The 18,275-nt window shown below is 53.3% G+C and overlaps 8 protein-coding genes across 8 annotated transcripts; 4 read left to right on the plus strand and 4 right to left on the minus strand.

Moving 5' to 3' along the window:
* Positions 1-840: 840 nt before the first annotated feature.
* On the plus strand, positions 841-2,260 carry SETTUDRAFT_93689 (uncharacterized protein; the record flags this gene model as incomplete). Its single annotated transcript, XM_008030309.1, has 5 exons — positions 841-902; positions 951-1,366; positions 1,414-1,779; positions 1,837-1,877; positions 1,934-2,260. 5 exons carry the CDS (start codon positions 841-843, stop codon positions 2,258-2,260), a joined length of 1,212 nt encoding a protein of 403 aa, XP_008028500.1.
* An 892-nt stretch (positions 2,261-3,152) lies between these two features.
* SETTUDRAFT_172620 (uncharacterized protein) lies at positions 3,153-4,921 on the plus strand (the record flags this gene model as incomplete). The annotated part of the gene is made up of 5 exons (XM_008030310.1): positions 3,153-3,221; positions 3,272-3,506; positions 3,555-3,632; positions 3,681-4,134; positions 4,181-4,921. 5 exons carry the CDS (start codon positions 3,153-3,155, stop codon positions 4,845-4,847), a joined length of 1,503 nt encoding a protein of 500 aa, XP_008028501.1. The 3' UTR covers positions 4,848-4,921.
* Positions 4,922-6,273: 1,352 nt separating this feature from the next.
* SETTUDRAFT_58929 (uncharacterized protein) lies at positions 6,274-6,492 on the plus strand (the record flags this gene model as incomplete). Its single annotated transcript, XM_008029997.1, has 1 exon — positions 6,274-6,492. A coding segment is annotated over one exon (219 nt), but the record flags the coding sequence as incomplete, so codon positions are not given.
* Positions 6,493-6,877: 385 nt separating this feature from the next.
* SETTUDRAFT_21470 (uncharacterized protein) lies at positions 6,878-7,817 on the minus strand (the record flags this gene model as incomplete). Its single annotated transcript, XM_008029828.1, has 2 exons — positions 6,878-7,425; positions 7,484-7,817. The coding sequence occupies 2 exons, from the start codon at positions 7,815-7,817 to the stop codon at positions 6,878-6,880; spliced, it is 882 nt and encodes a 293-aa protein (XP_008028019.1).
* Positions 7,818-8,517: 700 nt separating this feature from the next.
* SETTUDRAFT_92742 (uncharacterized protein) lies at positions 8,518-9,719 on the minus strand (the record flags this gene model as incomplete). The annotated part of the gene is made up of 2 exons (XM_008030311.1): positions 8,518-8,887; positions 9,091-9,719. The coding sequence occupies 2 exons, from the start codon at positions 9,717-9,719 to the stop codon at positions 8,518-8,520; spliced, it is 999 nt and encodes a 332-aa protein (XP_008028502.1).
* Positions 9,720-11,906: 2,187 nt separating this feature from the next.
* On the minus strand, positions 11,907-13,941 carry SETTUDRAFT_93256 (uncharacterized protein; the record flags this gene model as incomplete). Its single annotated transcript, XM_008030312.1, has 3 exons — positions 11,907-12,155; positions 12,549-13,810; positions 13,872-13,941. The coding sequence occupies 3 exons, from the start codon at positions 13,939-13,941 to the stop codon at positions 11,907-11,909; spliced, it is 1,581 nt and encodes a 526-aa protein (XP_008028503.1).
* A 605-nt stretch (positions 13,942-14,546) lies between these two features.
* Positions 14,547-16,283, minus strand: SETTUDRAFT_164391 (uncharacterized protein). Its single transcript, XM_008030313.1, has 2 exons — positions 15,995-16,283; positions 14,547-15,939 (listed from the first exon to the last, which is right to left on the minus strand). The coding sequence occupies exon 2, from the start codon at positions 15,811-15,813 to the stop codon at positions 14,635-14,637; it is 1,179 nt and encodes a 392-aa protein (XP_008028504.1). The 5' UTR covers positions 15,814-15,939; positions 15,995-16,283; the 3' UTR covers positions 14,547-14,634.
* A 29-nt stretch (positions 16,284-16,312) lies between these two features.
* Positions 16,313-17,641, plus strand: SETTUDRAFT_119129 (uncharacterized protein; the record flags this gene model as incomplete). The annotated part of the gene is made up of 3 exons (XM_008030314.1): positions 16,313-16,403; positions 16,540-17,301; positions 17,350-17,641. 3 exons carry the CDS (start codon positions 16,313-16,315, stop codon positions 17,517-17,519), a joined length of 1,023 nt encoding a protein of 340 aa, XP_008028505.1. The 3' UTR covers positions 17,520-17,641.
* Positions 17,642-18,275: the final 634 nt, after the last annotated feature.

Consider the following 18,275-nt stretch of genomic DNA (forward strand, 5'->3'; position numbering starts at 1 on the left):
GCATGGGCCGTTGGCGGCATTACAAGAGCTGCCAGCGCAGATTCGATGTCAGACGGCGACAACGAAGTTGGCCGCACGAGCAAAGATCGCATAGTCGGATCATGTGCGCTTACATGTACGCTGATGAAAGGCATAAGATTGAAACTTTGTTTGCCTATAATAATGAGTAGCCGTGGATCCCGAGAGTATCCGAAGTCCTTCTTACGTATGACACAAGGATGACGAGTATTGGGGATCTCGTCTCAAGTTATCAAAGATTCTACTTGAGACGCATAGGAGCTGACAGGTTTCCAGTCCCCACCTTTCTGCATATTTCGGCCTTTCCCCGTGGAGAAGGCCGTGCAAGGGAATGTGAGGACCCCCCATTCTAGGATGTGTTAAGCCGTAAGGATCCGGAGAGTAATCTTGGTCTGTCGGAGGGCGGTATCTAGTGGAGACGCATGGAGCGATTTTATCCTCACATCCACCTCGTCAACAATGAATGGTATATTCCCCACACGGATCTGCCTAGCGCGGGTGTATACTTCGCATGTTTTTGTTGAGATGTCCTTAGCATTTGAGGGTTATGTACCGAGCTAGATGAACCGGGTACGAACGGAACAATCTTGGAAGAGATTCCTTTGTCTCCAAGAGTATGCTGAATTCGTTGACCAAAGACCTGATGAGGGCGGTATAAATGCCCAGTGTCTGATTACCTTGATTCATCAATACAAGAGCGAGCTCCGCATTACCATTTTCACTCCAGGCGAGATTTATAGTTAAGAGCCTCTACTAAAAATGAACCATACGGTGCCTATGAATGCAGGCGAAAAAAACAAGGGCCACAGCAAAGCCAAGACGATGTCAACGTTCACAGTTGACGATCCATACGAGTATGCATACGGTCTGAACAACTACCATGAGTAATTAACCTCGTCTGTGGGGATGGGATAATCGCTTAGCAGAACCAGGTCGGAGAGCATTCCTGGCGCCAACCCCGTCGACTGCATTCATCCCCAGCGTAACTTGGCGAATCTCTATCCAGACCGAATATCAGGGTCGCCCTTCACAATCTCTCGCAGTCAGAACAAACAGACACACTTTTATCGTACATTACCATCAACTTCAGCAACTCAATACACGGAATGGAAACCTAAATCTAAGGTGCCTGATCTGAAGCTATCCAATCTGCAGTTTAAGCCGATCCCATACATGTTTCGGCCAGAGGATATTGATGAGAACGATGACTTTCTGACAGGGCTGAGGGTGTTAGCTGGTGTTGGCGATCCTGCTATGAGGAAAGGGCTAGCGTACTATATCTACGCCGCTGGCAAAAGCATGCCAGACAATCAAGTCTTCACCAGCTCCGATGGAGACTTGCTAATAAGTAAGTTCACACCAGTTGCTTTATGATGCCGTTAACTCTTGTTCCAGTGGCTCAGCGAGGTTCTCTCGACATCAGAACGGAGATGGGTCCGCTGAGACTCCGCCCTAGCGAGATCGCAGTTATCCCCCGTGGAGTTCGATTTCACGTGTCAGTAGTGGAAGGACCAATCCGCGGATACATCGCTGAGACCTTCTTGAACCATTTCGAATTGCCAGAATTGGGTATCGTTGGTAGCAGTGGGCTGGCTAATCCCAGGGATTTCCAGATCCCTCGGCTCCAGCCATACACGCCGGGACCGGATACAGAGATCATTAACAAGTACTGCGGCGAACTCTTCACTGCGACTATGAAGGGAACTGTCTTTACTGTGGTTGGATGGCACGGCACCAGTTTTCCATTCAAGTATGATCTTGGTAAGTGAGCACAGGGTGGTCAAGTCGCCATCACTGACTGACAACACTTCTTTCTAGGCAAATACTGTACAATGGGTGCCATTTCATACGATCATGCAGTGAGTAGCTTCCGTACATCACACTCTACTGGATGATGTGATTCTGAAACATACAGGACCCTTGTATCTGGACTGTCTTGACTGTCAAGAGTGATGTTGAGGGGACAGCAGCCCTCGACGTACTCGCTATTCCCCCCAGATGGGTTGTCCATGAAGACACATTCAGGCCACCTTCGTTCCACCGTAATGTTGCATCTGAATTTATTGCTATTCTCAAAGGTTCTCTGGACGGCAAAAACAATGCTAGCGGAATCGCGACCATCTACAATGGCATGGTTCCACACGGGCCTACTCGGCCAGAATGGGAGACAGGCATATCAGAGGAACAGGTGCCCGTCCGAATTAGTGATGACAACATGCTAGTCATGTTTGAAAGCAGGTAAGCTATGGCGGAGAGTCGGAGAAATTTAGAGATACTAACGGCTGCCTAGCTATGCTTTGGGAATTGCGGACTGGGCGACAGTGGGCAAGACAACCCCGCTCGGTGAGAGATACGATGAGTATGATCCATCTCAAATTTGAGCCCTAAGCGATCCAGGCAGGGTATGAGGTTGAGGAGTTAGAGAGCTCTAGCGGCTGTGCGGGCCCGGGTAAAACGGGATCGGAATATCGGATGGGATACTTAGCGAAAGGCCTCGCATGAAATCCCGGTATTGGTTTAGATCATGGTTCTAAAATGGAGGCTACAGTCATCTGCCATTGGAGTTTTTCGAAATATTTGTGCCGAAACCCGTGAAGAATGATTAGACGCAGACATGCTTAACATCCTAATTCAGGGAAGAAAACAAATGCTCGATCAAATATTTCCGACTTCATGTTACTCAGCTGAGTCTTAAGTAGGCGGGGAACCATGACGTGCGAGGCAGATGTCTTATCTTCTTGGGGGCCTCGCTTACTCTGCCATGGTATATTTGGCACAACTATTCAACCCTTCTCACCCAGCGATTAATTCTTCAATGTATGGCTTACGTGTTTTCGTGAATCGCGGATGGAGCACATGTTTATTATGTGCTCAGTGTCAATGGAGGCCCGACGCATCAGAATCTTGGCTGGTCATATTATTGGCAGCGTATTTCTCCACCAAGGACTGCATATGTAGGCCCCCAGTTGGATTCACAGGAGCGGGGCCAATTTAACGGCATTGCACAGCCGCACTTCAATCCTCCTTTGTCCCAGGCGTCCACCAAACGACTCATCTATCGGGTCTCTTCTTAAAAGATGGAATGGCACCTCTTTTTCCAACTCACTCTTCAAGGTCTCTAGCTTTCTCAAAAGATGGTGTACTTGGATTACTTTGTACCTACGTTATCGCTAACCGATATCCTTATCTTGTGTCTCAAGGCAGTCAGTCAGCTCTTCCCAACACCTGAATACTGAACTAAGATCAAAAATAGCTCGCCATATACTACATTAACTGGCCTCTACTATGGGCGCTAGACCATATAACTTTTGACCCTCTTGCTAAGCTCCCTGGACCGAAATTGCGCGGTGCATTTCACTTCCCCGACTACTGGTCGGTAGTTACCGGAAACACCCATCGAAAATGGACTGCGCTTCATAAGCAGTATGGAGAGGTGGTGCGCGTCAGTCCAGACCTAGTGTCGTTTATCAATCCAGAAGCATGGCGACGTAAGAAGTCCTGACGAAGAGAGCATGACAGATATTGACTTGTATAAGAAATCTACGGTCATGGCAATACCCAGCCGATGCAAAAGGACCCAGTTTTCTACTTTCGTCCACCGAGCGATATCATTTGTAGGCCAAGCTCAAGAGCACTTTACTACATATGTTAATAGTGTGTAGCTGCTAACGACGCCGACCATGCACGCATCCGACGTCCGCTCAACCACGCTTATTCGGAGCAGGCTCTACGTAGCCAAGAAAGCATGATCAATTCATACGTTACGCTTTTGATACAAAAGCTTCGCAAGCGGGCAGTCGAAAACACTCCAGTAGACCTTGTGCAGTGGCTGAATTTCACCACATTCGACATCACAGGCGATTTGACTTTTGCAGAGTCCTTTGGTGCTCTCGACCAAGAGACCTACAATGTATGGATGGCTAATTTGTTCAATGCCTTCCGCTTTGCGACTATTCTCAACGTCATCAACCGCTACCCGATCATCGGTACACCACTGATGGCTTTGTTGAAACGAGTACCCGCGCTGGCTCGAGCTGAGCACCAGCACAATGTATATACTGAAAAGAAGACTACGAAAAGACTAGCCACCCAGACGGACCGTAAGGACTTTATCAGGTACGTCAACTCCTTACCAGAGGGAGCTTGCACTAACGATTCCAAGTTACATTCTCAAAAACAAAGGCGCAATCACAAACTACGAACTCGAGCAAACCAGCGGAACTCTCATCGTCGGCGGCAGCGAAACAATCGCCACCCTCCTAAGTGGCCTATTCTACCATCTCCAGCGAAACCCCCAATGGATGGACAAGCTGCACGAAGAAATCCGCACGTCATTCGCGTCTGAATCCGAAATCAACTTCGCTTCCCTCAGCCAGCTCAAAATCCTAAACGCAATCATCTACGAGACTTTCAGAATCTACCCACCGGTTCCTACAGCCCTGCCCCGCGTCGTACCAAAGCAGGGCGCAACGATATGCGGTCACTGGCTCCCTGTTGGCACCAGGGTCGGAGTACCTCAGTACGCAATGTACCATTCCTCGCTCTACTTTACCGCGCCAGAGGTCTTTGCCCCAGAGCGCTTTCTAGGCGCCAAAGAATACGAAGCCGATAAGCGGCATGTCATCCAGCCATTTAGCGTCGGACCGCGGAATTGCATCGGGCAGAGTCTAGCGTGGGCGGAAGCCAGGACCATAATTGCGAGGTTGGTGTGGCATTTTGAGTTTGAGCTTGTGGATAAGGAGGCGAAGTGGGAGGATCAGCGGGTTTTTGTACTGTGGGAGAAGCCGAGTCTGATGACGAGGTTGAGGGAGAGGGAGGTCGCCATGTGAAATGGAAATAGTGCAAAGCTGGTCGGTAGCGTTAGTATGAAATTGCTTATCTTTTCGTGTAGGGCCATCTTCAGGATAAGATTGGCTAATTTAAACTCAGTTGGAAGTTCTGCAAGACATGGATATATCGGATCAGTTGCAAGCAGATAACGGGTTTTGTCTGAGCCATGAGAAAGGATACAACATCGACTCTTATTTCTGCTCTTGTCTGCATCATGCCATATCATGAGCAGCTATTCACAAGCATCATATAGCCAACTCTCTGCTTATCTGCTCACCGCCATTCCCTACTCAATGTCTGGTCATGGTCATGCTTCAAACGCACACTGCAAAGTCACGAGAGTTTGATTTTTCTTCAAACAGCCAACTCATGCCAGCAATGACACGGATACACTGAGATCTCATGACCAGCTTCTCCACAAAAGCCCCGAAGATGAAAAAAGGGCGACACGCTCACTATCAGAATCAAGATAACGGCAAGTTGCGTATCTCTACCATTGACGTAATACGCCGTCAATCTCACAAGGGGGGTTCATCCTTGCTCCTTACTCGTGCTCGCCCCCATGAAGCCGAAAACCACAACCCTGTTTTAAGCCATGATGTAAAGCCTTACATACATAACATACTATACATGCATATATGCACAACTTCAGCCCTGCCATTATAGAAAACTATACAGCCAGGATACCAGCTAGATACATGCCTGGAACACGCGTGTAATAACCAAGAGCATCAGGGCGCGCTATACTTTCCCAACGAAAAACCATGCTTTCAAGTACAGCGAGCAAACGACGCACACATACAAGTCGCAACATTCCAACACGCTGTCCTGAGTAATGATGCGTCAGAAAAAGACAAGAGAAGGGAAAAAAACCCGTCAAAAGCTAATTTCTTCCAATCACACGTTTTGGTGCCAACAAGCGCACTCAAACCTGATACAAGGCACACAGCCTTGTTACGCGTCCAAATGTCTCGCCCCGCCACACTGTGGCTGCGCCCAATCAAGCGCCACAACGCACCGACGCCATGACGTGATGGAGGCGTGCAAGCGCTGCGCAGAACGCAAGAGGGCAAAAAAAAAGCTGGGCAGGCACATGCTGAACAGGTGATGGAGCCTTTGCGCATGCACATGTGTGTATATATAGATGGGTGATCAGCCGTGTTTGCGTAGCAACGAAGAAAGGAAAAAAAACGAAGCAGAGCCAAACTTTAGAAGTACATATATCTGTACTCGCTGTGCGCGCCAACAACACAACCATACATATCAGACGCGGACTTTACTATACCAGCGACTTGCACGCAATACCTAGGCAAAACCACCAAGATGATTAAAACCGTTTTCCTTATTCTCATCACAATCTTCAGTACGTCCTCTCCCCTCCCTCCCTCCCATGCATCTCCATACTAACCCACGCACCCCCTAGTCCCACCTCTAGGTGTCTTCCTCGTCTCAGGCTGCAGCGCCGATTTCCTGATCAACATCCTGTTGACGATCCTGGGCTATTTCCCAGGCCACATCCACGCCTTCTACGTCGAATACGTGTACATCAAGCGGCGCGATGAGATCCGCGCGGGCATCTACGACGCGCAGCCCGCGCCTGGTATTTACAGCCAGAAGGTGCTGAATGGCGGGCACAAGGGCGGTGTGCCGGCGACGACCACGGCGACGACTACTGCTGGAGGACAGCCTGCGCAGCAGGGTTATGGGACGTTGTAGTTGAGCAAGGAAACGAGAGGGAAGAGGTGAATATGGATAGGATGGAAGGGGAAATGGGGAGAGTCAGCGGGTTGAAGATGAGAGACTGTAAAGATGGAATGGAGTCGAGGCATACCCTTTTTGTTCTTCTCTCGTCGTTTACAGGCATTGATACCATTTCCTAAGAGACACTTTTTCTCCTTGTTAATTCACCTGTTTCCAACGTCGAGTTACGCTGCACTTGAACCTGTCTTTGACATTTGCTCGTATGATATTGTACATGGTGTACAGTTTGCAGCATGCTTTGCCACAGCCAGATGCCATGTCATGATATCTACCTCTTCTTGCCCCTGCCTGGCTTCTTCTTTCCACCCATGGCCGCAGCCGCGGCCCCAGCGCCCTTTTTCTTCTGGCCCTCGGCCGTGCCCAATGCAGCCTTCTGCCGCAGGTACATGCGGACCACGTTCTCCACGCTGCCTCGGTCGTGCTTGACGGTCCTCATGTACGTCAGCCTGGCGCGTCGTGCTCTCTTTGCCGCCCTCTGGACCACCTCGATGCCCTCTACAAGCGGGCTGTAGATCTTATACCACATTTCCACGCCGACGCGGGTCAATTGGCCACGCAAGAGGATGGCGGTATCGGCACCTCGGCGGCGAATGTTGATGCAGACTCCGGCAAATGGATCGCCACTGCGTTGGCGGACAAGCAGGATATCGCCGACACGCGCGCATTCTGGGTTGTCCTTTGCGAAGAGACGGGTTCGTGCGCCAGTTGGGTCGAGCTGGCTTATTTGCGAAGCCGTCACGGTTGCGACAGGGTTAGGACAGGTTTTCTTGATGTTGCGGGCTGGTTGCTTGAAGACGGGAACGCCGAATCGGTGGCCTGTGGGGAGATTAGCATTGCTGCTTGCGTGCATGTGCAATTGCCTCAGGCTGCCTACTCAATTCACGGTTCACGGTCTTCTGTTTCATCACAGCCTCCCACTTGGCACTGATGGGCTTTGACGGTTGCTTGCGTCGCGTGTGCACCCTAGATGCCCCATCGATGGGCCGGCCATCCTCTCCATAGTACTCTGGGTATAATGCTCGGTGCAGACGCTGGCTGAGGTCTTCTCGTGGGGGTGGTGGTGGTGGTTCACGCTTGGCGGGTGGCAGAGGCGTGGCAGGGGCTGCATCGACAGCAACTGTCTCGGTGCTTGCATATCGTTTGCATCTTATTGATCGGAAGGCGAGACGCTGGGCTGTAGCCCGCGTGCACGGTATGGCGGCGGACATTGGCGTGCGGAGTCGGGCATGGGACGGTGGGATTCAGCTTCAAAGAAATTCGATATTGCTTATGTCAGCACTACTCCGCAATGCGCCCACCAAATGGCGCTTTTCCCATCAGCACATGTCTCACCATGCGCACCCCTGACCCCAGACGTGCTCTGATAACGCAATCTTGCCGGAATCCGTCACATAACAAATGTCTATTGTGTAATGCTAACCGCAGGAGCTGCTATATGTGAAGCCTACCAAAAGTTCCACCATCCCAACGCAACTAAGCTTATGAACAAAAGTGTCTCGTCAAATAGCTGATTAAAATAAAGGAAAGAATAACTTTTTTGGAATGCAGATCACCGCCGCATAAACAAGAGTGCAGTGCATCCGACCATGCTGAAAAAGGCAACCCAAACACCATGCTCCAGCGACAAGAAAAAAGCACTTGTAATGGAAAGACGGCCTGACGTGGACACCGGAACTCGTGTGTCAGGCATCCCGTAGCCAGACTTTCACCGCTTTTCTACCAGGTAACTCCAAAGGAAAGAGGAGAGAGGTCAGACGCCGTTGAGATGCAACCCATCCTACGCCAATTGAACTAGGGGCCATGCCGAACCGAAGGAATTTAGAGCCTCGCCTGGTTATGGTGGTCGCTCGAAGCCAGGACAATATCGGACTGCTGGAAATACTCGCCCTGGAAGAGTGAAGTGCGTCGTCAGCAATTGATTTGTTCAAAGTCGATCTCAATCTCTCTCCTAGGCGTCTCTACCTCTTCCATCCAAGTGAGGCCGTTGGCGGCCTCCTCCACCGGGAAGACCTCCTGGGCGTACTCTTCCATGGAGCGGTTTCCTTCCCATAGCGATAGAGCGGCGGTAGGGACGTCGGGTTCGAGATCAGGACCAAAGTAGGGTGCGCCTCGCTCGCCCAGCGTGTACTCGAGGGCGGCAAGATGCTCCCGGTAGCCTGCGGGTGTGGGAACGTTGATCATTATGGGGCCCCGCTTGTAGCGGACTGGCCTCCGAAGACCAGTACTGAAGGCCTTGCAGACCTCCTTGGGCGTCATCGAGGCAAAGGCCAGAGGCACCCTAGGGTCGTGTCAGTAAAGGGTCGTCAAAGCAATGCATCGTCTCGCGCGCGCGCATGTGACTTCGCCGTGGCAGCGCGCACAGGGACCAAGGCAAAAAAAATTTGACAATTGCGACTTGCGATGCTGAGGCAGCTGATCGAGCCATTGTGGGGAACGGCCGTACAATGTGGACCGAGATACGCAGATGCAGAAGACGCTTACCGCTTGCCGTTCCACTTGCGTGGACCTTCCTTAAATAGTTGGAAAATGGCTGGGCCTACATCGTGCTCCGAGTCCAGCCACGGGAGTGGCTGGTCTGGGTGAAAGGGAGCCTGCCACACAAAGCTGCCGTCATACTGATGCTGCATGCAAAATAGCGGGAAATCGAGGCCGGTAAAATTGTTGTGGTAAATGCCGCAATAGACAAACGTCGCAGGCAGGCCAATCTGGCGGACATACTGCTCGACGGTGAATTTGGGCGCCCACATGGGCAGGGCTTTCCAGCCGTGGCCAAAGACGGAGTGGTCGGGCATGCTCGAGTAGATGTAGTGTTGGATGCAGGCCTTTTTTGCGGCATCGGCTAGCGCTCGGCCAATGGCAACCTCGTCTCCCCAGTGCGTGGTATTGATGAAGGCGCACTGCGCACTGCGGAACAGGTCGTCGAGAAATTTCTTGTCCTCGAGCGCGCCGATGAAGACGGTGACGTTGTCGAGCTCGGCGAGCTCGCGGGCGACTATTCCGTTCAGGTCGCGCATCTGCGCCCGCACCTGCCAGCCTAATGCGGCGGCCACGCGAATGAAGCTCGCGGCCTGGCGGCCATTGCTGTTGATGGTAACGACGGTCCTTTGCATTCGTGTGTCGGTGGATGTGAGTACCCGGGGGGCGGCGGGGGCTGGTGTGGGAAAGGATGCCGGCGTCGGGGAGAGTTTGGGGCGATGCTACTGCGAGGGAGAGACTGACTGACAGAGAGAAAGAGAGAGCCGACTTTCGGAAGGCGATAGTTTGCGGATATAGTAGGCAGCAAATCAACCCACGTCAGGGCGCGAGGATCCCGACGGTTCGTCACCTGGGGAATTTTCTCGGGGAAGCAGGGCGGCGGCGGCGGGTGAAGGCGAGATAAGGTTTTTTTTCCTGTCCAAGGGGAGACGGGGAGGACGAGGAGGACGAGGAGGAGGGCGTCTAGTCTGGCGCGGAGAGGGAGGGGAGGGAGGGAAGGAACGAGGGAGAGAAAGCAATGGGCCAGCACGCACATACACACACGCTCTCTCTCTTTCTCTTACACACACACGCACACACAGACTCTCTCTCTCCCCCGACACACACACGGACGGGTCAAGCCTTTGATAGTGCAATCGAGAAGCGTACACGTGAGTCGGGTTATGCAGGGTATGGCTGGAGCTAGTCGAGGACGTTTGTAAGGTTCAGATGGCGGCCCGATGCCAGTGCCTTTGACGTCGACACACGAGGGGGCGCGCAACGGTGCCTTGTCGCAAGAAAGAGACTGGGACCAGAGAGCAGCGGTTCTCGTCGGCAGCCGGAGAAGCAGGAGAAGCTCGAAAACAAGCCGCTCTCGTATGACCTTGGGAGGCCAGTTGGGGCCCTCGTCATTTGCGTTGCTGGGAAAAGACTTACCTAATAGTCCACCTGCAAGGGCGAATAGGCTCCGCTTAACATGGCGACCATCTGACCGCGGCCAGGGACTCAGCACCGCAGGCCCTGCCTGGCCATGGCTGCAGCACGTTGCCGCATTACTCGATACAAGGCCATGTACGTACTATGGATGGATGGATGGCTGGATGTACTTTCATATGTTGCTGTCATGGCATGGATCGAGTGGCTCGGTCAGACTGTCGTGGTGATGACTGCTGGCCACCACCAACACCACCACCACCACCACCACCACCACCACGGCCAGCTAGGTACTACTATGTATGACGGCGACGCGAATGCCCGGCAAGACATCGCCACCACACCACACCGTCACCACCGCAATCACCGCGGCAAGGTACCTGGCCGCCTACTAGATGTACTACTACTTGTACTAATCCATAGACGAAGGGGGGAGGGAGGGGGGTGGGCTCCACACCATCGAGGCTGCTCATGCTCGCAAAATGCACAGGATTCAAACAAGAGGGGCACAGCGTCCGCGACTCAATACGATGCGGGGGGCAGGGATGCGCACTACCACTACCGGACTTGGTTCACAGGGCCAGCAGGGTAGACGGGCTCTGGTGCTTCTGTCTTGTCCGGAGTCATGAACCGCATGCTGCCACGGCCACCACCAACACACACGCAAAGCACAGAACACGGTAATAATATCCAGGGCCAGCCCATCCGCAGAGGCAAGGGCACCTCAGCGTGTCCGTTCTTGGCACAGAGATTTCTTTTACTGAAACAAGCTCCCGACGTCTCCATTCTTAGCGGGAATGCCCTGCCAACTGCCCTCCTTGTCCTGGACCGGCCTGTCCTATGCTTATGTGCAAGTCGATTGCGTGCTGCCACCTGTTTTCCCCACACCCATGGCCGCCGCCTACCGTCTGCACCGCCCAAATGCAATTCCACTATCGACCTACATAAGCGCGAGCCCTTGCTGCTGCTGCTTGTTGCTGCTGATGCCCGGCCGGCTAGGCGTCCGCCTGCCCGGGCGTTGGATTGACGGCCTGCCTGAGCTAGGGGGAGGGGGAGGGGGAACGTCTTGGGCATCGCCTGCGCAGGTAGTATATACTACCTATGTATGTACTATCAGCAATCCCCCGATAGCACCACCCGGGATATTGTCGCGTAAATCCCATGATTCACTTCTGCACGGTCGGCTCCCCCTCCCCCTCCCCTCGCCGCTCAAAAGACGTTGCAGACGTGCGTCGGGCTGATCCCGGGCATCACCAGACCCTGGGGACAACGACGTGCCAGCCCATGGCGCCTCAAACATGGCCACCATGCATTCGCCTACGCCCATCAAATAGACAACCGGATCGCTAGGCTGCAGGCCAACAGCCGCCACAATCAACTGTCGTCACTGCTCAGCATGCATGCCGCCCTCACCCAATCACGCGCTTCCAGACGTCTGCGTTGCCGTCGCCCTCCGATGCGTGCAGCTTTGCCGCACTCATCTCGTCGCTGTGAAGATGGGCTCCAGCATCGATTAATGTCTGTACGTGATCTGGTAAGCCCGCCGCCGCAGCCAAGAAGAGCGGGGTATTCCCTGATCGGTTTCGAAGATGCACAGAAGCGCCTTGGGCCAGAAAGTCTCTTAGGATGTCGACATTGGGACTGGTCGCCGCTAGATGCTACATGCACGGGTCAGCACAGAACGCAATTCGGCGTCATGATATGGACAAGACATGTTCCAGGTACCTCCCGCTTCCCCATGCAGCGCGGCAACCAGCTGAGAGATAAGCCGCTGTGCGTGCTGTCGCCGACGCGCTGGGGTGCAGCTGTAACGCTGTTTGGCTCTGTCCTCGTGTCGTGCCGTCGGCGTGTCACGTCTTTATCTACGATAGCCATGTACACACACGCGTCGCCTGCCTCAGAAAGCTTGCCAGCTGTGCTGCAACCCCCGTCCGATACCGGCTCTTTGCACACGCTGCAGAGACACTGGCACCTCGACAGAGATGCTTGCATGCCACGGCGGAGCATACCGATAGCCAAATGAGCGCTGACTGGACAGAAAATGCACTTACCACGGGGCTGTTCATCTGATAATCCGCATCGTTCAGCAGCCAGCGGGGCTCCCCTCGAATGATGTCCTTTGTTGCTTGCAAGTCGCCCTTTTGGATAGCGTAGCCGAGAGCCGTGAGACTCGAGAGCTCAGGGGTAAGAACACCACTCCGCGAAGGATGCTCAAAGTGAGTGCGTGTGGTTTCGGTCAGCTCGCCACGTAGCGACACGGACATGCGCTTCGCAACCTCCTCGGGCGTGGCATCCGGCAGCGAGAGCAGATATGCCAGCTTGGTCAGGGCGGCTTCAGACGTCAGGTCCTGGCCAAACACGACTCCGGCTCGACCTAGGAAAGCCCCGGGAGCGTACAGGGCGCTAACGCTACCGCTTAAACACTGCGTTACATTGACAATGACGATTCCCCTCTTCACCGCGTCTGCCAAGCATCGCGTCATGGCGCTGTCCGGCCCCCCAGGCGTGTTGCCTGCCCCAAAGGTCTCTAATACGAGCCCTTTGAGTCCGTCCAGGTGCAGCACCGCGTCCACCATTGCTGGCGTAATGCCGGGGAACACACGCAGACAAGCCACGTGTGCCGTGTCGAGGTTGGTTTGAATAGTGAAAGGGCTGAGGTCGGTCGATCGATGGACCCGGTGCCACAGTACGTTGGTCCGGGTAGACGAGATGGTGGCTAGTGGTGGAAGATTGGGGCTGCTGAATGCATCAAAGTCTTCTGCAGAGACTTTGGTCGCGCGGTTGCCGCGGAAGAGCTTGAAGTTGAAGAAGAGGCAGACTTCGGGTATCATAAAGTGCCCAGCAATGATGAGGGCGTTGAGCAGGTTGTCCTGGGCGTCCGTCTGCAGGTTCATCATGGGTGCTTGCGACCCGGTCAAGATGACGGGCTTGCCCAGATTGTGGAACATGAAGCTTAGCGCAGACGACGTGTAGGCCAGCGAGTCTGTTCCATGCAATATCACAAAGCCGTCGAACAGCTGGTAGTTCCTCTGGACGGTGCGAGCAATCTGGTCCCAGCCCGTCGAATCGATGGAGCTACTATCGAGCAGTTTCTCGAATTCAAGCACACAGTAGCGAACACGGCGTTCATACGTGCTGATGGGCGTTCTCAGACTCTGGACAGCCTTGCGTGTGCCCTTGTCGTCGGTCACAATCTCCAGTGGCTCGGGGTAGGACCCGTCGTTGAAGACGGGCCTAGGTGCCAGACCAGCTTTTAGGAAGCCTCGTGCGGGGACCAGTCCGTCTGCCGATTTTCGCATGCATATTGTGCCGCCTGTTCAAGTCAGTAAGTACAGCACTGAAGTGGCTCTGTTTCGCCATGATTATTTTTGTACCTGTGATCACAATCAACACTCGAGACTCTGGGAGTTGGAGCTCCATCTGCTGGTCGTCGATTCCATCCATGATGCCTATGCCCACGGCAGGGAATTTTTTTCTTCTTCTTGTTGTTGTTATCAGTGCAACAAGGACACAGATAAGGCAAACTCCGGCTGCGTCACCGGAGGGGCAATGCGATGATAGACGACACCACGGTGGCTGGGGCTTTGTTGCTCGACTCTTAATAGACAGAACAGGGTCAGTTGCCTGCTGTAAAGGTTGGCCTCAATCCGGCACCGCACACGCCGTTCATCCAGGAAGACTGCTCGCACAATGCGACCAATGTCTTGGCATGATAGCAGATAGGCCTAGCGCAGTGACGCCCGTGGCCAACGTCCTTCTCCGAACTGGCAGCAAAATGGTTGTGATCCAGGCCGTTGCCTTCCCCATCGGGCCGACCACCACCCACGCCAGCACCCGGCCCACTGTTAAGCGCTTCCATTACCCCTTCGAAACCGACTCCATTACCCCTTCGAAACTGCTTTTCATTACCCCTTCAAAACTGAAAATTTGCACTGCCAAACACATCGGACCACCATGTACATTGACCAGGCCCGCCGCACGAGGAAAATACCGGCTTAGGATACATGCACTTACGTCACGGAATCGGAGAAAAAAAAAACTCTGATGCTGCCAGCGGGTGCCCGAGGGGAAATGATCGTGACCTCTGGACCATGACTACGCTACAAACCGAGGTTCCCCGTCAGCCTCCTCCCCTCGTCATGGCTGCGCTACCTGTTCTGGGACACTTTTCGCGGCCTGCTTGGATGCATTTGCACGCGCCCTCTCCAGGGATTTGACTTCTTTCCAGTTGTCCTGCACCCACGCTAGGACAGTGCTCTTGATGTCAGGCGACACAAACTTGGACCAGGTCAGCGGCTCCTCTAGGTTTGGCTCCGGTGTAATGACTGGTTGCCCGTCGTCGAATGTAACCCAGCGTCTCAGGCCTTTGAGAGCGAGAGCCAGCGAGTTGTTCTCGGCCGGCACCACGGCCTTGATCTCCTTCCACAGCTCCTCCTCAGCCGTCTTGACATGATGCTCCTCCATGATGGCATCGTATTCGGCTCGTTTGCCAAAGACCTTGATGGCTTCCTCGAGCACCTGCTCTCGCGTCCAAGCATTGCCAGCGCCCTTGTCTGCATGTGAAGGCATGTACTCTTCCACAAATTTCCGGTACATGGGCCTCTTCCCTTGGCGTGCTCGATCGTTGTGCTTCTCGACACGACCGTCAAACATTTCGGATGAGAAGAACCTCCCGCCGCATGCCCAGTCGAATAGATCATCCATGTCCGCAAACCCAGCCCAGTACTTGGCGACATCCAAACCGTAGAACTCCATGGCCTTCTCCGGGTCTCGTGTCAAGAACAGAGAGGCTTTTCTCTTGTGGTAGGGCTCTACCTCTGGCACGCGCACATGCAATCCCTGGTCAGTACAGGTCAGACCCAAGGGACGATGTGTGACGCCAATGATCTGCAGCAAATCCGAGTCGCCCTTCATGAAACGCGTCCATTCGAACAACTCTGCGCTCTCTGGGGTTCCGTCTCCAACGGAGAGCTCGAGATCCACTTGGACGTGTGCTCCAACCGTCTCTGGGTGGGGTACCGCGTACGAAGCTGAACCACCGCGCAGTAGATGAGCGTCAGCCTTAAGAGCACGCCGTACCACTTCCCAGATGTCGTTTGTGTTGTTTGGCGGTCGCAGACCTTCGACTAGGTAATCAATGTCGCCAAAGTCTTTCTTAGCTGGAGCATCGCGTGGAATGACAACCCGTTGGAACAGCGTTTCTAGAATGCACTGGTACTTTGCGCAAAGTGCCTTGTATAGTTCAACTGGCAATCGGGGCGTAGTAATGGGTTTCCCAGACTCGGTCAAGGTATTTGCAAATACAAGACCCCCCATGGTGAGTAGATGGTGGAGGATATAGGGCTTAGTGAAGCGGTACAATCCGTGCTATATAAGGTAGATGGGCGTCCTGCCTGCGGTCAAGGCATCAGTGCACTGCCACGGTGAATCTAAGACAGCGGGGTGAGTTGGATGACTCCAATACGCTAGGTCAAGGCAAACGACTCAATGCAAACAGACAAAGCCTCTATCTGCGAAATTTCAACGCCCTCGGATATCCGATTAAACAAAAGTGGTCTTGACCACCGGCAAGGCTTGGTTCTGCTTACATTTTGCGAGTGCGAGCAGAGTGGATGATTCGCGAAAACGCGGGGGGGCTCACCCCACTTTAAAGTGGGGCTTATCCGGATGGCTGACATAGATCCCTGCAGCGACTTGGAAATTTTGTGAGAAATGCTTTGCGCGCCGGCGATCACACTTCAACCACACTTTGCCTCGAGTAGCGGATTGCTTCGACGCTGAACTCAGTTGTTTGTTGTATTCAGAAAAGAAGAAAATGGGAAGCCCAGCACCAGAGGAAGTGTCTGCTCGATTCGAGGAGCTTGCGGCTCTCGAGCACGAATTCGAGGATGCTGAGTTGGAGACCAGTAAGTCGCATTGCCTCGTACGCAGCAAACATGCCGCGCATTTCCGATATTTATAGCATCCGAATTGAGCTTCTCGGAGAGCTTGGATGCTGTGGATTCCATCGATACGACAGGCGCAATGCTGACGGTCATGTAGTTCGCAAATCCGAGGCCCTTCATACCCCCCTCTACAAGAAGCGCGCCGACCTTGTCGCAAAGATCCCGCACTTCTGGGCGCTAGTCTTTGAGCAAGCGCCTCCCGAAATTGACAACTTTATCCAGCCCACAGACTCCAAGCTATTTGTAGAATACCTAGACACGTTTGAAGTCGAGCGCTTCGAGCTCAACAACCCCAATGGCTCCCCGCGCAGCTTCTCGCTCAAGTTCAGCTTCAAGGAAAACGAATACTTTGAGGATAAAGTGCTGGAGAAGAAGTTTTGGTATCGCAAGACCAAAGACTGGCAGGGCCTTGTGTCTGAGCCAGTCAAAATCCACTGGAAGAAGGGCAAGGACCTTAGTGGCGGTTTGACTGACGCGGCATACAAGCTGGGCCAGATGCGGGCCAAGCTGGGTGCTGATACCGCCAACGGCGCAGCAATGAAAGAGGAGGCCAAGTCGGCTGAATACAAGAAGCTTGCCCAGAACATTGAGACGGCCACCGACGCCTCTGTGAGCTTCTTTGGTATCTTCTCCTTCGTTTCGGGCTACCGATGGGTTAGCGCTCAAGAATCCGCACAGGTTACAAAGGAAGAGAGGGAGAGATTCGAGAAGATCAGAAGAGGAGAAAAGGTCGAGGATGACGACGATGATGATGAAGAAGAAACACAGGACTACCAGGAAATTGAGGTCTTCCCAGGTGGTGACGAGATTGCTACCATTCTTGCTGAAGACATGTGGCCCAACGCCATCAAGTACTACAGTATGTCGCATGTTTGAACGTGTTAGTATCGGCGCTAACAGATCACAGAGGCCACATTTGACGAGGATGAAGATGATGAAGAGCTATCCGATTTCGATGTCATGGGCGACAGCGACGACGATGACGATAATGAAGAGCCTGTTGACATTCGCGCCCTGGTAGGCAAGGGCCGAAAGTCAGCACAGGAACCCCCCTCGAAGAAGCAGCGCAAGGCCTAAGCCTTGTTCGGACGACTGCTATAATGACCGTCTGTTATCGAAATGCTAGACATATACCCAACGAGCCCTGCACCATTTCAGTCACATTTTACGACCATATCGAGCGATGAAGAGGATGCGCCCCAATTGGATTCAGGCTAGAAGCGTAGTAGTTGTAATAGAATGTGTTGGAGCCCGGCCTGTGTACCCCAACTAACGACCGTAAATATTACTGTCAAGCCCGTCTAGGCAAGTCGTTGCCATTCTTCTTGTGCATTGGCATCTTACCGACAATTCGACCATGTTTCGGCGTACGGACCGGTCACACGAACAAACGATAGTTGCAACCGTTGGACGAGCCGTCTTGCTCCACAAATTGGCACGGCAACTTCTTGGATGCTCATGTTGCAGGCTGAGTTGTAGCTACTTCTCCACAAGGGCTCTGCACCAGATCTGGAGAAGCTTCTATGTCCACCAATGGTGTTGCAGCCCTCTGCGTTACCCAGACTTCGGCACGGAAACTGACCCCGGTTCTTCCGCCAACCTCCGTGATGATGACGTTGAGACGACTACGCTGGAGGCCTTCCCATGAAGCTGAGTTCCACGGCAAAGCCTTGGAATTTTTCCTTGGCTGTTGCTGATTCGCCAGCGGTCGGTACTTGTGGACCGGAGCATGTCGTCTACATGTGCATGCGAAGTACCAAGATGACCTTGAGCATTGTTCTGAGGGGTTCCATGCACGCCAAGATAGCATACACGGCTAAACCGCAAGGCTGG

The sequence above is a fragment of the Exserohilum turcica genome (genome assembly GCF_000359705.1).
Source record: "Exserohilum turcica Et28A unplaced genomic scaffold SETTUscaffold_4, whole genome shotgun sequence".
Classification (NCBI taxonomy): domain Eukaryota; kingdom Fungi; phylum Ascomycota; class Dothideomycetes; order Pleosporales; family Pleosporaceae; genus Exserohilum; species Exserohilum turcicum.